Consider the following 22,033-nt stretch of genomic DNA (forward strand, 5'->3'; position numbering starts at 1 on the left):
AGCAAGTAAGAAAAAGTATTTAGTTGCAAGTATATCTACTAAAAAGCAAAATACTATTCAGTATAGTAAATGACAAAATGTGAAAGAATAAGACTGTTATAGATTTTAAAGAAAAACAATTATTTTAGTCAAAAGGTAGGGGAAATAGCAAATTGTGAATATTTTCTTCCAGAAGAAAGTCAATTTACTTGGGGGGGGTAATATTATGCCACAAAAGGAAAGAATCAATAGTATCTGTGTTTTTATGTTACACTTGATATTTTGATAGTTGAATTGGAAATAATCATAAGTTAGCTTTTATAATGTCAATGAAAGCCCTGTGTGTACATATGTCACTATTAAGTATCTTCATCAGCAACAGGGGACTGCCTAGTGTTTTGTGAATGCCAGATGGAGACAGGAAGTCTAAATTATAATCTTGGGTTGGCCAATGATAGCAGCTTGTCCTTGCAAATATGACTTATAGTTGAGCCAACTTTAAATTAGGGTGCAAGGGTATAATGCCACCCTCTAGTATAAGAATAGGAAAAGCAAACTTCTTGCATCTAAGGGATTTATGATTCCCCAGAGGTGGTAGCATCATCAGCTGTATGCCCTTGTTGAAACCTGGCAACCTGGGAAGCCTGTACCACTGTACGGGATCATGTGGTGCTCTTCGGCATTATGTGACCATTCCTGCAAGTTTCCATATTTGTTACCAGTAAGGAAACTTGATCTTCAACTTAGTCTGTTGGTTTCTTTCTGCCAACCACGCCGCTTTCCTGGTAACTACTGCCTACCTCCACATTGAATGTAGTCCCCCATCTTTTTTTTCCTCCTTCCAATTTGTATGAAAGTTTTGTCCTAATTCCACTTCCTCTCAATCTACTATTCCATTTCAGAAGAGCAGTCTATCTTCCACTTCCATTTTCTTACCACTTACCAACTCTTCCAACCCACTGCAGGCTAGCTTCAATCTCATCGCTCTACTGAAATTGGCCACTTCAAAGTCAAGAAGTCTGTAGTTGACAGAATGAATGGTCTCTTCTCATCCACATTCTAGTTGACTCCTCTGAAGCATCTGAAAACTGTGATGATGATCATCTTGAAATTTCTCTATTGTGTCTTCTCTTTTGTGATTACTCCTCAATCACCTACGCTGGCTTGTTTTCCTTCATGAACTCTTAAGACGTAAGTGTTCCGATGGTTTGGTTTCTGGTCGTCTTCTTGCACTAAACTCTGTCTACGTTTTTCAATATTTCCTCCATCATTCATGGAAATTCAATTATTATGTCTACCTATGAAATTCTCCATTATTCATGTCTATCATGAGCTCTGGAATCAGACCCACACAGGAGTAAACTAGCTCTGTTACATACTAACTGGTGACCTTGCAACATATTGTTCAACTTCTCTAAGCCTCGGTTTTAAGAAATGTAAATTAAGAATAAGTGTGATAATGGCTTGACACAATGTTCAGCACATAGCAAGCATTTGGTGGGTGATAGGAGAAAAACTTTCTTTTTCTTTCTCTCCTGGGACCCAGATCCTTATTTTCAACTATTTATTGGATATTGAGCATTTCCAATATGGATGTCCCACATGGATGTTTCAATATTTCCAAACAAAACTCACTGTCTGCTTCTACCAACTACTATTTCTGATTTCAGAAATCTATTCCATCTGTAATTCCCTGCTCAGTTACTCTGTCCATATACCTTACAAAAATTTTGTTAAACAATATGAGCTAAGCACTGAGGAATCAAAGTAAAAAAAGAAGACATAGTCCTTCACTCAAGTTGCAACAGAGAATAAAGAGTAAATAGAATATTTGGAGAGTGCAAATATACAATGGAATAAGGTCTTCACAGACATATGCACAGGATGCTAGAAGCCCACAGATAAGGGAAAATTCTATGAAAGGTGCTGTGGGTAAGTAAAGGCAGGTAAAGAAAGGCTTCTAAGAGGTATCTTTGACTCCTCTCCTCCCTCTCCCATACCAAGTCTATAGACCCCTAGTCCTGCAATATTATTAGCCTCAACATAGCTAAATTCAAGGATAAAGCCTGGCTCCCCCAATAGAATCTAAGCTCCATAAAGGCAGGGATTTTGTCTGTTTTGTTCACTGTTGCAGCCACAGCAACTAGCACACTGGCTGATCCATTGTGGGCACTCAACCAATAGTTGTCAAGGTTTGCAAAAACTTATTTATGCTGGAATTAATTTATCATAGTATTTATATTGAACTGTTTTTCATTTAAAATATTCACATTATACACATTCTTATATCCTCAGATATCACACCAAAAAAGATTAACAGAATGGAGGAGCAGATGTTACTGTTTATTTGCTTATCTGTTCGCCAAAGGGGGCAATTCTTTTTGAGTTTTCTTGTTCTTTAAATGGAATAGTCAGTACCACAGATCTACAATTCTTACAGAGACATTTCAAAGACCTCAAGACTTAACCTGATCTTATCTTTTGCTTTTAAAGCTACAAACATTTTTGTGTTGTGGAATTAATAAAGAACCAGCTGGATTCTCCCAAAGGGAGATGTTTAGTAGAATGTCTTTGATACACACACGTACACACACACCTCTGTAGAAAATAAGGAGAATAATTGACAGGAAAATCATTCTTTGCTACTTCAAATGCATTTTATACTTCTAGTAAAATACAACAGACAAGTGTCTATTAACTTGACATGGCAATGAAAATATTTATTACAATTAACTGGATAAGTAACTTTGTAGTCAATGAAGTTAAGAACTAGTTTCTCTCTTGATCAAAACCAGATATTTCTATTTTAAATATACAACCCAGGATAGGTAAGTATATATGATGAAGGGGAGGAAAAGTTCGGTATAGAGATTTCTCTAAAATTTAATTTTGGGGGCACCTGGGTGGCTCAGCTGGTTGTGCGTCTGCCATCATCTCAGGTCATGACCCCAGGGACCTGGGATCGAGCCCCGCATCAGCCTCCCTGGCTCAGTGGGGAGCCTGCTTCCCCCTCTCCCTCTACTTCTCTCTCTCAAATAAATAAATAAATAAATAAATAAAATCTTTTAAAAAATAAAATTTAATTTTGGTTTGCTACACTCACATATTTCACCAATCAACTCATTTTCTAAAATTCCCTAAAACATCTGTTTAGATTCACATTTAAATTGCTAAAAAAAAATCTCCATATTAACACCAGATTTCATCTCACCTATGGTGAAATTTCCTTTCCTTATAAAATGAAACACATTATGTTTGCCTATGGCTTATACTTTGAAAGTGAAAATAGTCAAATCAAAAGCAGTTTTAAAAATAATACCACCACCAAAGTGACTAGACACTGTATCACGATAATCTCCAAAATACTGCTCTTCACTGCCTAAGCACAATAGACTATTATAGACCTATTTTTACTCTCAATATGTAAAATATATTTTTAAGGCTACAGAATTCTCCTTCATGTAAATTCAACATATTCCACATCCATCATTTGGTGTAGGCTGAAAAGCTTGGTTGATTCTTGCTCATCTGTAGTAAACAGGATTTATAGGGCATAGATTAGTTCTACGAAGTCTTTTCCTGTCTTAAAAAGAATCTTTAAATCTGTGGCTGAAGATAGATTTTGCTAACCCCAGTGCTGTTAAAGGATTAAAGCATGAGATATTGTTGGATCTAAGCACTGAATATGTACATTCTGAGCTTTTTCTTCTCTAGTCATTATTGAAAGAAAAAATTATGTCTCTAAATCTATTTTTCCATTGCAAATGTACTAAAGAAAAAATTCTACTTATAAATGTTAGGTATATTTTAGCAGTACTATATAACAAAGAAATATAACTACCACTAGAGAACTCACATTTATGGGTTAATATTTAAAGAGTATTATTCCACAGATACTTAAATCACTGCCATCACTACTAATGAATATTTCTTCTTATCTCCCCAAGATAGACACTAGCTCTAGAAGTCTGGTAACAAGCATGGGTCCTATAGATTTCATTTCCTTTTCCATTCTTTGCCAACATCTCCTCCATCGATGGCCCTGGATCTTGTTTTGGAAAAATAACCCTGTTGACTGTCACATTGGCCTAAAGCCAGCAAGGGCAGTTAGCCTCATACCAAGTTACTGCCGTCTGTCAGAATACGCTAAAAGTCAATAAAAATAGTTGCTACCTCCTCTTCTGGCCAGGCATGACTCCTCCACACAATTCCAATTTGTCTTTGTCAGTTGAAGCAGTTATGTTAATATCAAATCCAAGTCCTCAATAGTATTAAATATCACAGCAAAATCTTTAAGTAAGCCTCATTATGGTGAGTAGATCATGGTTAATGTCCATCGTCATTTCTGAGCGTTGGTCCAAGTTATGGTCTACAGCCAACACTTGGCCAAAAATTCCCCATGAGTAAGAATATCAAGTAAAGTTTGAGTTAGGAGTTTGAATTGAGGGACAGCAAAGAGAGTAAATAAAGGAAACTAAAAATGGCCGTAGTTCCATTTCAAAGTAAATCTGGATGACGAGGTCAAGAAGCTAAGAGAACTGTCCCAGTTTTCTGTGGGGAATGGGTTATGTTTGAGCTCCTGATAGAAATGAGTACTACTCCATTTAACCTTGTGTTAAAGGCAGAGCAATCTACTCACAAAGTGCGTGGACAGAATAGAGAGAGCAATACAGAAAGGAAAGTGGTTAAGTCGGGATTCTGCGAAGCTAGAATGGGACAAAAGCCAGTGCCAGTGGAATGGAGAAAGGAGGAATGTGACACACAGGAAGAACAGAAAGGGGGAGGAAACTGAGTGCAAATCACATGTGAGTTCTAAAATAATCCTTGTTACAACCTTATGAAAATGAGTGTTATTAACCCAGTTTTAAGGTCAGGAAACTAAGGTTCAGAAAGGTGCAATAATTTGTCCAAATATAGACATAAGGAGCAGAATTGAAACTCAAACCCACATCTATTGGTTTCTACAATCAAGACTCTTAAACACTCTTCCAACTTTTATGAAGAAGGCACAACACTGTACTACTAAAAGTATAGAACAGCTTTGGGATTGAGGCTCATCCCACAGGCAGGGGAAGAGAGACTTTCTGGAGAAGAATCAGAATAAAAGGATCTGCAAACAAGTACATCCAAGGATGAGTCTCTGGATAAGGAAGGAGAATATGGCAATTTAACAGCAGGAATTTCAAAATGATATTTTGATTTCTGCATCACAGCTTAAAAATTAGGGGCTTTGGTTCCAGAATGATTATCTCTTATTAGTATTAAAAGGAATATACTGGCTCCCAGACCAGACAACCTAAGTAAAGGGTTTAAATGGCAAATGGAGGGCCACCTGGGTGGCTCAGTCAGTTAAGTGTCTGACTCATGATTTTGGCTCAGGTCAAGATCTCAGGGTCGTGGGATGGAGCCCTGTGGCACTCTTCCTCTGCCCCTCCCCCTACTTGCACTCGGGCATGCTCTCTCTCTCTCTCTCTCTCAAATAAATAAATCTTAAAAAAAAATAAATGGGGGCACCTGGAGGGCTCTGTTGGTTAAGTGTCTGCCTTCGGCTTAGTTCATGATCCCGGAGTCTCCGGATCGAGTCCTACATCAGGCTCCCTGCTCAGCAGAGAGCCTGCTTCTCTCTCTGCCCCTCACCCCACTTGTACTCTCTCTCTCCCTCAAATAAATAAATAAAATCAAAAAATATTTAAAAATTATATAAATGGCAAATGGAGGAAGAGAGAGGGGAAGAATAGAAATGATAATGCTTAATATTACTGAAATGGATAACTGGTCACTTTGCATGACTCTGAGTATAATACACTCTTCCCAGAATGCCTTTTCCTCCATTTTTCACCTACTGATGCCTCATGATTTTATTACTAATTATATGTATTATTAGTAATAAATTACTTTCAGGCCATTTTCTCAGGAAAATTTCTACTTTCCCATTTCCCTACCTCAACACTTCCTTAGGGTTAGATCTACCACCCCTAAGTGTCCCTACCTTGGAATTACTCAAATTTAATAAAGCACTTGTGGTATTGGTATTTATTTCACTTTGCCTTCTTTACTACAGAAAGTGGTTGAATGTAAAGACCCTGGCCCTACAGCCTGGATTCAAAATATGACCTGGGTTTGCTACTTCTGACCTTGCAACTGTTGTGACTCTGAATTCTTCTCTTTGCCAGCATTTCAGGGCCAGGCTCTTATATTAAAAATACTGTTTATTGTACACTTTTTATGTGCCCAGCTCTGAGCAGACATTTTACAGGGATTACCTCATTCGTTCCTCCAAACAACCACACAAGGGAGGATCTGCCATTTTCTCCACAGAAAAGATGGGGAATTGAGGCCCATGGAAGTTAAGTAATATGTCCCAATTCACAACTATATTAAGTAGCTTAGTCTAGCGTTTTTTAAGCACATACACTTACACACACCACCCAGACTCTCCATCTCCATCTTGGCAATGTGCCCATCTTTCCAGGTTGTGAAAGATGCTTCTTTCACCCCACCACAAAAAAGATAATCCAAGAAAGGGTTTAGAGGAGTAGCAGAAAGGCTGATCTGTGTGTAAGGAAGGGCTCAGGGCAGGGCATAATCCTGAATATACTAGGTAGTGGGGGAATTATTTCTATGAATTACAGAAGGCAGGTAACAGTCTGAAAGCCGTTCTGAAGATGTATCACAGGGCAGTCTCACAAAGCCTCATGGACATTTACCATTACAACCTAAAGGAGGGAATGGTTCTAAAGATTGTAATTTGGTGGTTGCTATAAATTGAATGTATTCCCCCAAAATTCACATGTTGAAACCTAATCTCCAGTGTGTTGGTATTTGGAGGGGTGGAGCCTTTAGGAGGTGATTAGGTCATGAGGGTGGAGATCTCCTGAAAGGGACCTTATGAATGGAAAACCCTGCAGAGCTCCTTTGCCTTTTCTGCCATGTGAGGACATAGAGAAAAGATAGCAGTCTATGAAATAGGAAGTGGGCTCTCACCAGATGCCAGATTTGCCAGTGCCTTGATCTCAGAGTTCCCAGCCTCCAGAACTGTGAGAAATAAATGCTTGCTGTTTAAAAAACCCAGTCTATGGTGTTTTTGTTACAGCAGCCCAATTGGACTAAGACAGTGGCAAAAGAGTATACTCTATTTAAAAACATGCTAAGAGAGGAAGTGAAATGATGTTGTGTTTACCTGGAGAAAGCATGAACATAAGGGTAGAAACATCTTTAATTAGATAAAGACAGAAATAGACAGGGACAAAAGTAGAGTTGTTTCTTGTGTATTACTGTCAGTATTGTTATTTTAACATTTACCAAGTGCTTACTATGTACCTGGCTGCTCTAAATACATTGCAGATATTAACTCCTTTAATCCTCACAACAGCCTTATGAATAGGTTGCTACTATCATCCTTATTTTCCAGATGAGAAGACTGAGACTTGACAGTGTTAACACAGTATGCCCAAGTTCATACAGCTAATAGACGGTGGATCAGGGAGTCTCCAATAAGCCACTTGCCCAGGTGGAGGAAATGGATGCTCATTTCCAACGCAGACCACAAAAGTGTCCTAAGAGTAAAGTGTAGCGAACATGAGTGATTTCAACTCCGAAGACATCTGCTAGATGTGTCATTTAACTAAAAACAAATATATGACAGGTCCTCAACCTCCCTTGTTGAAAACTTTATCTCTGAGAAGGTAGAGAAAATAAGGAGACTTGCTTCTCTCACAGAAAAGAGAAACTGGTGAGTTAAGGGGATAGGAACCTCTTGAGAAAGCAACCATTGTAGCTTAGAGTCCATAAGTATATTCTAAAGCAAAATCCTAGACTTTAGGAAAGCAGTTTTCTAAAGTGAAGACAGGGTGATTCCATGACCTAAGACATTTAAAAAAAAAAAAAAGGAGATGAATTAAGAGTTGGAAAGGTTTGTTGCCTATAGAAACCAGTATGCCTGTACTGGGTGCTCTCCATTCAGTTTAGATTTCTAAGGAACATGGAACAAAAGAAAGAGATGAAAATCAAGGATAAATAAATGTAAGAGGGTGTGATGAAAATAATGCCAAGAATGTTTATACCCCAAATGAGCCTGAAACTTGAATAAAAAAAAAACCTGCTGAAAACAACATAAACTTAGTGTTTTGTTTTGTTTTGTTAGATACAGGTTTAGAACAAGAAGGTCATGGATAGGATAGATGTGCAACTCATATAATGCTATTGGACGACCAATATCAGGGAGGCCTTCTCAATGACTTGCTTTCCTTGTGGAAAAGAATGATCAGAGACCTAAAAGGGTAAAATAAACATCTGTAACCATAAATTGAAGTCTAAGATAGTCAAAGCATTCGTAAGAAGGCACTCGACTGTTCTAAATGAATTAAAATTCCGTCCCAGAGTAGTGACAAGTCTGGTAGATTTGAATGCCTTGTCATAGTTGCTAAAGTTTCAAGATCGTGGTGTGGGAGATATGTGTCAGGACTGGAGAAAGCGTATTGGTTTTGGTTTTTAAAAGAAACAGGAAGTACATGGGATCCTTAGACTAGATCAAGGGATATCATGTGGACTGACTGCACAATTCTAGAACACGTTATTAAAAGGATGATTTGTGGAGGAGATAATGCTAAGTGAAATAAGTCAAGCAGAGAAAGACAATTATCATATGATTTCTCTCATCTATGGAAAATAAGAACTAGGAAGATCGGTACGGGAAGAAAGGGATAAAGAAAGGGGGGGTAATCAGAAGGGGGAATGAAACATAAGAGACTATGGACTATGAGAAACAAACTGAGGGCCTCAGAGGGGAGCGGGGTGGGGGAATGGGATAGAACGGTGATGGGTAGTAAGGAGGGCACGTATTGCATGGTGCACTGGGTGTTATACGCAACTAATGAATCATCGAACTTTACATCGGAAACCGGGGATGTACTGTATGGTGACTAACATAATATAATAAAAAAAAACATTTTAAAAAAGTCATTAAAAGCACATTCCTCCACTTTTTGTCCACTACAAAAAAAAAAGGATGATTTGTAAGCACTTTTAAAAAGAGAGTAACCATGAGAAGACAGCACAAATTCTCTAAGAACAAGTCATGTTAAACAAATCTCATTTCACTTCCATTTTTACATGGTTATTGGATTGGCAGATCAGTAAAAATGTAGGCATATTGTATCTGGAAATCAGCAAGGCATTTGACAAGGTCTCTCACAATATGCCTGTAAACAAGATGGAGAAATGTGGGTTGTATCCTAGTAAAAGAATGTTGCCTGATGGACAAGTGTCAACCCACAGGAAGGATTCCAGTGGCATGCCACAGAGCTCCCACTTTGATCTTGTCCTACATAACATTTTTATTAAAGACTTACAGAGAAATGAGGAGAGCATACCTAATGTAAATACAGACAACACAGTTATGGGAGTGATACAATGCAAGTACTTTGTACAGCGGAATTAGAATTCAACTACATCTCCACAGGCTAACGAGGTGAAATCAAATTATGCCAAATCAAGGCTCTAAACGTATTTCCACCCGCACCCCCATCCCAAACACACAGTTAAAATTCTCCAACTATAGGGGCGCCTGGGTGGCTCAGTTGGTTGAGCATCTGCCTTTGGCTCAGGTCATGATTCCGGAGTCCTGGGATTGAGCCTCGAGTCAGGCTCCCTGCTCAGCAAGGAGTCTGTTTCTCCCTCTCCCTCTGCCCCTCCCCTCCCCCCGCTTGTGCTCTCTCTCTCTCACTCACTCTGTCAAATAAATAAATAAAATCTTAAAAAAAGAAGAACAAAGGAGACAACCAATTGTCAGTCATAGCACAGATTTCGGAATGAGTCAATCACGGTGACTGCTGAGAGTTCCACGTAAGGTACATTAGCTCTGCTCCCAGCCCTTGCTCAAGGGGCAGCCATAGATGGCCATGCTGTGGGTTTGTTTTTCTTTTAATCACATGGCCCTTTCTCTCCCCTTGGCCTGACCTGACAGAGAATACAGTTGTCTCCCCTTATCTTAGGGGGACAAATTCCAAAATCCCCAGTGGATCCCTGAAACTGGAAATAGTACTAAACCCTGTGTATACTATGTTTTCCTATACATAACTGTGATAAAGTTTAATTTATAAATCAGGCACAGTAAGAGATTAGCAACAATAACTGATTGTAAAATAGAACAATTATAACAATATATTATAATAAATGTTATTTGAATGTCGTCTCTCTCTCAAGATACCTTACTCTACTCACCCTTCTTCTTGTGATGATGTGAGATGATAAAATGCCTATCCGATGTGATCAAGTGGGGGAATGACCTAAGCCTTGTGACGTAGTACCAGGCTACCACTGACCTTCTGACGATAAGTCAGGAGGATCATCTGTCTCCAGATCACAGTTGACTGCGGGTAACTGAAACTGCAGAAAGCAAAACTGCCAATGAGGGGGGACTACTTTCTCTTGAAAAGATGTTCTCAATTATTTGCGGCCGCCTGAATGAACTCTGCTCCCTGCGACCAGGGAGCCTAACAAAAACCCCCACCTGTATTCAGCCTTGGCTAGGACACTTCAAGAGCAGTGCGGTCAGCAGTTTAGAACTGTGCTCTAAAGAAAGAGACCAGGATGGAGGATTTGAAACCAGCTGATGTGAGGAAATGGTGAAGGAAAGGGGGAAACATTTAGGTCAAAGACAGTGAAGGGATGCCAGGTGAGTGAGGGATTTTATTTAGTCTGTCAGATTGTAGAACTAGATCTGGGAGAACCAGGTAGAGTTAAGAGGTGGGAGATTTGGGTTCAATAAGAATCCTCTAGTTGTTGCTTGGGATGGAATGGAATGCCTTAGGAATAAGTCAATTACCTACTTTGGAGCTATTTAAGCAGAAGCAGGTAACCACTTAGTAAGGATAACAGGATTTTTTTTTAATTTTTATTTTTTTATAACAGTATTACCTCTGAATTGTATAATGCCTTGCAACGTACGAGGCACTTTCTAACACGCTGGCTTGATCTTCTGCACAACGTGTTGAGACAGGCATTTCTACATTCACTTTTATAGACTAGGAAGCTGAGGCCAGCACGCCCCCAGAGTTACCTTTACTGACTACATGTGAAGCAAACATTTTAAAGGATATAAAGGATATATTTGGGAAATCCTAGCTCATCAAGCTGATAGGATTTCTAGGGTTTTAAAAAATTTGTCTTTGTGATACTGAATATATTCCCAAATGTACTAAAAAGGTACTCTCTGCACAATCTCACATGAAAACTTATGTTCTTCCCTGCGTCTTATGAAGCTGAGACCAATTAATACATTCCTTGCATGGATACAGAAGGTCCGTGGGTGCAGTTTGTACAAACATGCCTAGATGTACACTTCAAATAAGAATAGTTTTCTCTTTCCATTTGTCTGAGCCCCAATCCCCGCCCTTCTTCCAGATTTCCTGTTATTTGGCTTCTTAGAGGGAAGGAGTGTGTTTTGTTTGTCATGATTGCTAGATAACCAGATTGCCCCACTGTTTCCTTAGCTCCCTATCACCAAGCCCTGCAGAGGAATTAAAAGAGTGAGTAAATAAAAAAAAAGGAGTGAGTAAATCACCAACATTAGCAAGAACTCCTTGAAGATACTTTGCTCTCTGCTTCTCTCACCTCATTCACCTCCCTTTTTCACTAAAAAAAGAAAGAAACAATACCCAAACACTATCACTAGTACAGTTCTAATTGGGTTATCTTCACCATCAGAGCTGACTGCCATATTTTCTCTTGGGAGATAACAGAAATAGCAGTTTATGAATGTATTTAATCTAGTAGTGATGGATGATATAGAGTTTCCTGGATTTGAGTCATAATGCTCTCAGTTTGTTGGTGGTGACATATTCACTGATGCCATGGCTGGCATATAACTTCATCTGCTATGAAAGAAATAAGCAGTCTTATAATGTGGGTTTATTAGTCCTCCCCTTTCCATTCCAATTCCCAGATATTGGGATGGAAATTGATCAGAGTTGACAGCATACATTGCTTATCAAGTGATATATTATGCTCATTGTTTACATACAAATGTGTTCAGAAAGAGCTTTGGTAGTAGATCTAAATAAGGCATGTAGAAGGCAAGGGGAAGTCCTTGAATTTAAAAGATAACAAAATCATGTTTTATTAGGTAGTGTCTTTCTATGTTAATAGAAAGTTGTAATTTTTGATTTAAGAGGGAGTGCCTAGAAATGATGTCCTTTGATTTCTCATTTAATCGCCTCTAGTGCTAACGTCTATTATGACCCGGAGACCCAGAACTGTAACTTTAATCCCATGACAAAGATTTAAAGAGTGAATCTGAAAACCTAAATATGTGAAGTGCCAGAAAAATAGAGGCAAACTTTTTTGTCAAAAGACCAAACAGCACCCTAGAGGCAGAATCGAGTTTTTAAAAGTACACACGGACCTCCAATCTATGAAGCAAATCTTTTCAAAAAATGTTTGAAGGCAACGTGCTTTTTGAAAGAATCTTACAATAAAATCCAAATTATCACTGTTCCTCCAATTGTGTTTGGATTGTCCTGTAATGTTGCAGTTTCCTAAAACAAGGGGCGAGCACCTTTTACACAGAGGACGCGTTGATAGTTTAGATAATTGCTTCGTTTCATATGTTTGTGTGGGTGGCTGCCTGTGGGGTGTTTATGCATCTGTGGTTTCATCTTTCCACGTGAATCTGCTTTGGTCTGTGTCGTTTAGTGTGCCTGAGTCTAGATGTGCGCGCTCCTGTGCCCGCAGAGGGGTCTGCCTTTTGCCTACACATCTGGGCGTGCATCTCTGTGCGCATTCGTGTGTCTCTGCAGATGTCTGTGGTGAAATGAGTTTCTGCACTCGGTGGAATCATCCTCTGCCAATATTTAAGTTATTGGGATCAATAATAGCTCAAGTACCTGGTCTCCAATGGTATGTTGCTATTCAAGACCCAGCTGTTATGCAGATGAACTGAATCCTGTGTACTGGTTGGGGGAGCTGGAGCAGCTGGGCTGGGCTGGCTGCGGGTAGTCATTGATCTCCTCTGAAGAGAGTCGGCTGCAGGGGGTGGTTTCCTGGTACAGGTGCACGCATGCGGAGGCGGAGGCGGCGGCGGGAGGGGTCTGAAGGTGAACTGGTTGTGTGGGCTGCTCTGCATGTCTAAAGAGGAGAGAAGAAAAACACCAAATAGAGACTTACTCTCCCACTTGGCAGTCAGGAAAACACAGCTTGTCAGACTGAGGATTTCAGAAGAATATAACCTGTGGGGTGGGGGCAGAGTTTTAAGTTCAGTCTAAATGTAAAAATGTCACTTAACTTACAAAAACACGTGCAGCACGCTTATGAAATGTAAAACATTCACAGTTGCATTTACATGTAAATTCTTCAGGGCTATAGCAGCTAAAAAGTAAATGAGGCTGTCTCACACAATTTGTCATAGTTTCTGCTACCGAACAAATAAATCATCAACAAGACACTAAGTTACAGAACAGAAGTGAGCCGATTTCCATCAGTTGCAAAAGTCTCACTTCGGAAAATACCAGTGAAAGGCACAAATTTGTTGCAGGAAAAATCATTCGACACTTCAAATAAAAGTATAAGGCCACCTTCTGGCTTACCTCAGGAAAGGATGCTAGCCTGCCTACACAGGAGCAAATCCATACTTCAGAAAAACAGCTCCCTGAGTGTGGAACTCAACTGCATGAAACTCATCTCTTTGCCAGCAACCCCCTCCCCATCCCCAACTAAGAGTGCTGCTTGGAAAAGGCAGGCTAAAAGGAGTTTGCTCAGGTTATTATATATATTTCCATAGCCATGCAACACAGAGTCTGCACCCCTCCCCCACCTGCCACACCTTTCTAGGAGCTCTGCCATGTCAGCCGCAGCTTTGGCAGAAGGGAAACCAGTTTTTTTCTCTGCCTGTTTGCCATGGGGGCAGCCTGGGACAGCGGTCCTCAGACTTCTGTTGTTGCTATTGTTTGGTATTTTTCCACTGTTTTCCTGGCAGGCACATGTATAGACAGCGAGTTAGAATTTGGCCCATGAGAAATGCCCCAATTAAACCCCTTTGAAAAGGAATCACTATTGTAGCTGATAGCCACCTCTCTTCCACAGGAGAAACATAATAGATGTCAAGTGATCTCTTGTAACACCAGCACGTTCTGGATAAACTTTGTAGACAGCATGGCTTTGTCCCACCTCCCAAATGACTGAGAGTTGAAAAGCAGAAAAATGCCAGAGGCTTTCCATGCCTAGCAAAAAGCCTCAGCTGGTTTGTGCTGAGACTCACTTTGCAGTGGCTGATCACAGGGAAAAAATAACTTCTTTCCATCCTTCTACCTCAAACTTCAATTTCGAAGACACTGGCATGGTTTTCATATTTTAAAATGATACTGGTGCCCCAAGAGCATGACAAATTCTTGGCTATGTTTTCTACTATAGATGGCTCTCCCTTTAAATAAACTTGCTATATGAAAAAGGAAATTGTATAAAAGATAGACAGGGAAAGGAGTAGTGATCATTCATTTTAATACAAAATATTCCATTAGATAGTCAGCTACCCTTGGATATTTAAAAGGAACTAAAATGCTTCATGAATTTTCAAAATCAACCCCATTATTCCAGGCCCAGCCCAAATCCCATATCCACTAAAAATATCATCACAAGCACTTAACATCTCATTAATTTTTTTAAACCTCTGGACTCATATTCATAGCCATAACTAGAAGCAGGCTTTCCATCTTTGGACTCAGAAAAGCATTGACTTCTGGAACCCAAAAGACCTTGAAGATCCTTTCATTTTGCAGATGAGAAAACTGATGTCCAGAGAACAGCTTTTCTAGGGACACCTGGCATGGCCAAAACTAGAACCCACATCTCCTGACTCTCTGGCCAATGCTCCACTCACTACGTTGTAGACCTCTGTAATACAAGCTCTCTTTACCTCTTTAAGATTTAGAGACAGAATACTCCACATCTTCTGAATTTTCCCTAATGACATACCACCTTCTATTGTAGTTATTTGTTTATATGTCTGCTTCCTTCCTTAGATCTTATCTCCTTAAGTGTTGAAAAGGAAGGCAGCTTGGTATAGTAGCATGCAGCACAGCATCGTGGAAAGAGCATAGAATTTGGGGGTATGGCAAACCTGGGTTTGAACTCTGCCTCTGCCACTTAGAAACATTAACTTCTCCGGGCGCCTAGGTGGCTCAGTCGTTAAGTGTCTGCCTTTGGCTTGGGGCGTGATCTGGGATCGAGCCCCGCACTGGGCTCCCTGCTCTGCTGGGAGCCTGCTTCTTCCTCTCCCACTCCCCTGCTTGTGTTTCCTCTCTCGCTGGCTGTCTCTCTCTCTGTCAAATAAATAAATGAAATCTTAAAAAAAAAGAAACATTAACTCCTCATTTGTAAAATGGAGATAACAATCCTTTCTTCTAGCAATTAAATTTAATTCATGTAAAATGTGCTTGGATATAGTATGTCAGTGACTACTCGTTTATTAAATGTAATAGAAGGATGAAACATTCAGACTGGAAATGACCATAGGGATCACCTAGTTCAGCTCTCCCTCTTCCCCTCTCCATTTTACAGATGAGGAACCAAAGGCTCAGAGAGGTAAGGTGACTTGTTCAAAGTCATTCAACTTGTATGAATTTCTCTGCCTATGTCTGATGATTCCCACCCAGCTCAGCACTTTTTTAGGACTATCTTGGAAAATAAATATGACTGTCTTCTCTGACTTTAACATTTACTATTCTTGGTCCCTGAGTTTGCGATATTATAGTATTCCCTTGTTATCCCGTGTTTTTATTTTATCTGCCAAAGTCGACTGCATATTTCTTAGAGCAAGATCGTCTTCTACTTTTGCGTGTCACAGGAGCACAGTGCTAGGTACAGAGTAAGATTCCCTAAAGCTTTCATTTCATTCCCCCATGGGACCTAGAGAACCACTCTGTGTCCCCTGGGCTCTTTCATTTCTGATGTGGCCACTGGGTATCTATTTGATAGTCCACAGAGCAGTAGGTTTCCCCCTTGGAGGTCTTAGCGAAATCTCTCCAACAGCCAGGACAATGATACCCCAAAGAAGGTGCTTAAAATCATGTCCCTCCAAGACATGAAAAGAGCAGCAGTGACACACTCTACAGACTTGCCATCTAAATCCATGAACTTAATGATGCAAGCAATGGAAACAAAGGGTGGGAATCCAGAGTTAGAAGAAGAAAAGGAGGGGGCGCCTGGGTGGCTCAGTCATTAAGCGTCTGCCTTCGGCTCAGGGCGTGTTCCCAGGGTCCTGGGATTGAGCCCCGCATGGGGCTCCTTGCTCAGCGGGAAGCCTGCTTCTCCCTCTCACACTCCCCCTGCTTGTGTTCCCTCTCTCGCTGTCTCTCTCTCTCTCTCTCTGTCAAATAAATAAATAAATAAATAAATAAATAAATAAATAAATAAAATCTTTTAAAAAAGATCATATTTTAAAAAAAGAAGAAGAAGAAGAAAAGGAATCAATTTTAGGTGCTGGGTCCAGAATACCTCCAAATGACACGTGACATCTATTAGCCTAATCATTAGGCATTTGTGTCAGCAGAGTTCTTCAAAGGACAGAAAGTCTCTATTCAGTACAATTGTTCAAAAGAAAAGAATCACTCATTATCATCTGGATTTTTCTTGCTGGATTTCCTCAAAACCTTTGCAACTTCCTTATTATGAAACATGATAAAAATTCTACTTCATCGAAAAGTACAATCATGGTATTACTATAACATACTGTACCATTTCTGCTGCAGGTAGAACTGCTTTGTATAGTTATTTAGATTGTGTGTGTGTGTATTGATCTATATCTATTTTATTGTGTATTTTTATTTCCACATTTTAAATATGCAGAGGTTTCCCTACTTGTTAATATTGTCTTTAAAAGCTTTTACAATATTGGATTGTTGAATTGAGTGGAATACATCCAGACCTTAAGCCCTTATGAAATGCAAATGATCTCAGCTTCATTCTTTTTTTTCACCTCAGGAAAAAGATGGGGAATGCACTTGTTCTCTCCCAAATGAAGTAATTTAATCCTTGGGCTCCATGAAATGGGATTTCCCGACATTAAACACTAATGAAAAATACATTAGGGTTCAGCGTCAGGAGCTCTAGAACACCAGTTCCAAGGGGTGAAGAGTCACATGCACTCACTTCCAAATGTATCTGGCAGTCATACATTTCTGTGCGAGGAGAGAGAGAGACGCAAGGTGGGGGGGGGTGGTAGTGATTATGCAAATGTGGATATCCGGACATACTTACAAGGCTTTCTGAAAGTAAATTAAGATTTCAGATGGAAAGGTCTAATTCACAGAATATACCTGGGTAGGGTCCAGTTTCAGGTTTGAGGTACTAAAATAACTTGGTAAGAAAAATCTCCAGAGAAGGAAATTCCTCCAAATTCTATATCTAAGGCATTTTAGGTGTGGCAGAACTGTTAACGGAAGTATATGCCTTCAGAAACAACATTGCCATTGTCTCCAAAAAGGAAGGGGGAAAAGGAAACTGGTCGTGCCTAGTTGTTTCCTTTTGTTTTTGTTTTTTTTAGCTAGAGAAATTTTCACCACAAATTAGAATACCTCACTCAGAAACACTGTGTGGGAACTTAACGAATGGTCCGTCAGGGTGTTGTGCCCCCTATGCTTCATTACCACAGTCCATTGGGCTATAAAGTGATAGTTGCATTTCTAACATTCACTGCCCTATGCAAAATCAAGCACTGAGAAGGGCTTATGGAGAAAAGGGGTTTGGGGCACAAGACCTGAAGTTTGCTTGTTAAAGTAGGTGTCACATGGGTTGCAACTTAGGAGTTACCGTGGAGTGATGGAAGGAGGGTTGTCTGAGTCACACGGAAAGATCTAACCCCAGATGTGGATGGGCAAGGCTCCTAACACAAGGCGGTGAACTAAGACAGTTGGTGGATGTCTCAGGTATATGCACGTGTGCATTTTGTATATTCCTACATGGTTCATCCTGCTGGGTGCAGTTTTCTGCCTTCCCTTAGTATTTTTAACAGATGGAATCACACATATGCAGACACAAAATTTGTCTTATGTTCAAATTGTTCTCAAAGATACCAATAGCACGAGAACAAATTAATGTTTTCAAAACAAGCGTTGTAGCAGAACTGACTGCACATGCAATATAATTTTCTGTGTTAAAAATAAATACTGTCATTAATATAGCAATGCCAAATGGATAATTCTCTGAAAAATGTGATCAAAGTAGACATATGCCTAGTTTTCCCCAGATCCATGTACTTAGCCAATCAAACTTTTCTGTACTGATACTAGGATAATAACCTCTAAAATATGTTTTTCCCCCAAAGTTACTATGCAATGTATGTTGCCAAGAGGAGCACATATATTCTCAACGCTGTAGAAAAAGGTCACAGGGAGTCAGAAAACATGTCTGCACTTCCTGGCCTCAAGTCTGTGTTTCATTACCTCATTGGCCAAAGAGAAGATGGTGGGACAACACATCGTCTGCAGCTCTGGAATTGAAAAATTCCTGAAAACTGAATTTTTTTCTCATTCATTTGGTAGCAAAACCCGATCTAAACTGAAATAAGGGTATTTATGGTCTTTACTTCATTTAGAGAATTTTTATACATTTAGCTGCGGAAATACTGATGCATTATTAAAGGATGCTGGCCCACATCCCAGTCTGGGAGTTACGTAACATACAATATATGCATGGCATTACCTGTGCAAAATCTGAAAAATGCTAAATTTTGAAACAAAAGGACCCCAAAGATTTCTGATGAAGGATTATGGGCCTGTATTAATATTTAACCATCTCTCTGAAGTCTTATGAGGTAATATTAACTAATGCTTATGAAGGCCTTGGTAATCTACATGAGCAAAGAACATCAGGGCAGCAAGGGTTATTGCCATAACTACTTATGTCAAGTCTCTCAAGGCCAATTATAAGGCTTTGGTTCCCTGAGTTGCTTTTCTGAGCTGTTCTCCCTCCTAGGCAGGAGAGGGGATAAAGAGAAAATGGATTAAAATAAAGAGGAGAGGTTTATTATTAATATTAACTATTACTACTAATTCTAAATGTATATTACTACTTTATAGTACTTTACTTGCCACAAGGAGCTTTCACAACATGTGCGGAGGTGGTTTATAAATTCGTATGTTATGGCTAATATCCATTAACTTGATGGTGCTCGGTGATCACCAAATTAGTCTTAAGTGTATCTGCCTGTGGACGTTTCTGTTCTCAACCTTATAATTATTATTAGAGGCTCAAAGAATATGAAGGTAAGAAAATTGGTTTTCAGAAGAAAATTGAGTAAACAGGTATACCTTATCACTTTCCTGGTTCAAATAATACTGCTTTAATATTAATGTACCTGCAGCCTTCAATAAAAGCAGATTCATTAGTTAAATAAACCATTAGATTGAGAACGGAAATAAAGTCTATTAAATAGCTAATGTTTAATGGATATTTGTGTGTATGTATGGGCATGTGTATGAGCAAGACACGGACAAGAGAAAGAGGCAGCAGGAGAGAGAAACAGAATTGGCATTTAAAACACATGACTGCAGGAGAAGAGTCACAGATCTGGGGTAAGGCCAATAATAAATAATGTTTCCCGTTTACATGGTTTCTATCTGGTTCTAGATGACTGCACTATGTATGGTTCCAGAGCCTGGTGATGCTACGTACTGTCTTTTGAGACTGTAAAGTATATCCTTTGAGGACTCTGAATGGTTCTCTTACCAAGACGACAAGTAAGAGAGTATGCTCTATTAATTTTCGTCAGTTAGGTTGATCTTTGTTACAACCACTGGCAATAAAGGTCAACACTGAAGCACCTTCAATCCTTTGACATGTTTGTGCTGAAACTCGTATTTACACTCAGTCTCTTCATAAACTGATGCTTATCTTCAAAGGATGTGCTGGTCTACCTCCAGAAAGTTTAAACTTCCTATTTTCTAGGTCTCATTAATTTCTTTTCCTGTTCTCCTGTGTGTTGTACAACAATGGGCCAGATATCCACAAGGCAGCCCTCCCCCATCCCATTTCTCCCTGTTATAGGGGGACTCCAACTGTGCTGTGCACTGTATTGGCTTTACATAGTGCAATTAGCCAATCTTACGAATAATAGTCAATATTCCTGCCAATAAGTGGCTGGTTTGTTAACTTAATCAACTCTGTGACATAGATTCAGACAAACAAACTAGGACTTTACAATCAAGAAAAAAAAGAAAGGACTGTGGCTAAATGCTGTTTTCCTTAAATTATCGAAGTAAATGTTCAAACTACCTAATTTTCTTGGTTGTGAAAATACAGGATGGATACATCTTTGCTTATATTTTCAGAGCAGTTTGGCAGTATTACAAAAAAAGGAAAAGTGAGGTCAATACATTTGGTACCTATTCATTTTTCTAAATAGAATGGTAAAGAGCTCTACTTTATAGTACAATTTGGAATTTTAAATGTCAAATTCTAAATATTAATATATGGTATTAATTAACAATTGAAATTAGTGGTTGGCCAAAGTCTTTTTCACTGTGGTCTTGAAGGAAACTCTATTATCCATTATGTACCAGGAAACAAGAAATAGATAATTGCCCTGTTTTATCTTATGCTGACAATGATGCTGTGGCTTCCATTATTAGGCAGTGAAGTATATCAAAAAGAAAATATAAAAAAGTAATGATCCTTAAAAGTTCATATTTACTTTATCCTCAAACTAAAGTCATATGTAGGTATTTCAATTATTTTCAATCCCCAAGTTCATTATTTATTTGCAAGTAGGTAATGGAGGGTTATGAATTAATTGACAGTGAATCATTTAATAAATTAGCTAATAACAGATATTCCAGAATTTTACAAAGTTTTTACTTTCAGAACTTCATTTTTTTATTAGACTATTACAAATGGTCACCCCGTATTTGTTCAAAAGCAACGGATGAAAATCATTTTAATGTTATTTATGAAAATGGAACTCTGAATGCTCAGAGCACAAATCAAGAAAACATTATGACTGTGTCTAAATCTCTAAGAAAAATATTTTTCATACTACCATATGTTAAATAATGAGGGCAAGCTATATTAAGAGTAATAAAAGGCAAGAAGTAAAAGACAAAATCCTACAGGATAAAAACAAAGATTGGAGGACTAGGGAAGGCTGGGGATGTTTTAGCCTCTCCACCCCAAACTTTATTTCAAATAAAGACTGAAGAAAAAGTACTGATTATTAATACCATCATCTAACCAATACTATCTGGCTATTTGGTGAGAAAGGTTCCACATACCCTGTAGTTCTTCTCCCCTGGCACAACTTTAGGAACAAAGGAGACCTGTGGATACCCAGTGGGGTGGTGGAGACGAGTTCTAGCATCTGTACCTGGGGACTGAACAGGTACATAGCCCCCACCTGGGACAGTGGGGGAGAGACAGCACTGTTACAGCAGCATTCACAAGACCAGACAATTCTCACATTTCTTCCATGTTTTGCCCAAGTTCAGCAGTTCTCAGCTATACCAAAGTTTGGCTATCAAGTATGGTCCCATAAACCATTTTAATTACTAGTTCCCACACCCATTTCCTGGTAAAATGATTATATGCATACCATGGGGATGATGAAAAATTTGTTTATTCCTCCCCCAAAAAAGAAAATGGGGCAGGGTGGGGATTGGGAACAAAAATCTTGGTATTCTTATGGGAGTGTTATACACATGTACATGTTATTCAAGTATGTTAGGGCCAAAAAAATTGAGAATTGTGATCTCGATGGCTGATGGCAGAATACTACTGGCTGCCATTACCTTTTTGCCTGGTCTTTGGGTTATGGTGGGAGTCTCCTAAGAGGTATGAACTGGGAAGTGATAGGTAGGAAGAAGAGAGTAAGTTTTATTTCCCAACCTGCAATCAAGCTATGCATCTCCTTGTCTTATATCAGGATCTAGGTCTGAATCATCTTTATATCTCCCAAACACTTAGCCCATAATTTTAGTCAATACAAGTTTAAAATTTTGTTTATTCATGAATTTAATTAATTGGAATAAATTCAAAATTTTAGTTGGAATTCAATTAGGTTTATTTTATT

The 22,033-nt window shown here is 39.1% G+C and overlaps 1 protein-coding gene across 1 annotated transcript in view; it reads right to left on the reverse strand.

The window, feature by feature from the left end:
- Window positions 1–22,033, reverse strand: part of TENM1 (teneurin transmembrane protein 1) — a 761,614-nt gene that overhangs the window by 327,303 nt on the left and 412,278 nt on the right. The window contains exon 6 of the mRNA XM_034649058.1: window positions 12,864–13,104. Within this exon, the coding sequence (XP_034504949.1) occupies window positions 12,864–13,104 (241 nt within the window). The remainder of the gene's footprint in view (window positions 1–12,863; window positions 13,105–22,033) is intronic.

Source organism: Ailuropoda melanoleuca, chromosome X, assembly GCF_002007445.2.
Source record: "Ailuropoda melanoleuca isolate Jingjing chromosome X, ASM200744v2, whole genome shotgun sequence".
Taxonomy (NCBI): domain Eukaryota; kingdom Metazoa; phylum Chordata; class Mammalia; order Carnivora; family Ursidae; genus Ailuropoda; species Ailuropoda melanoleuca.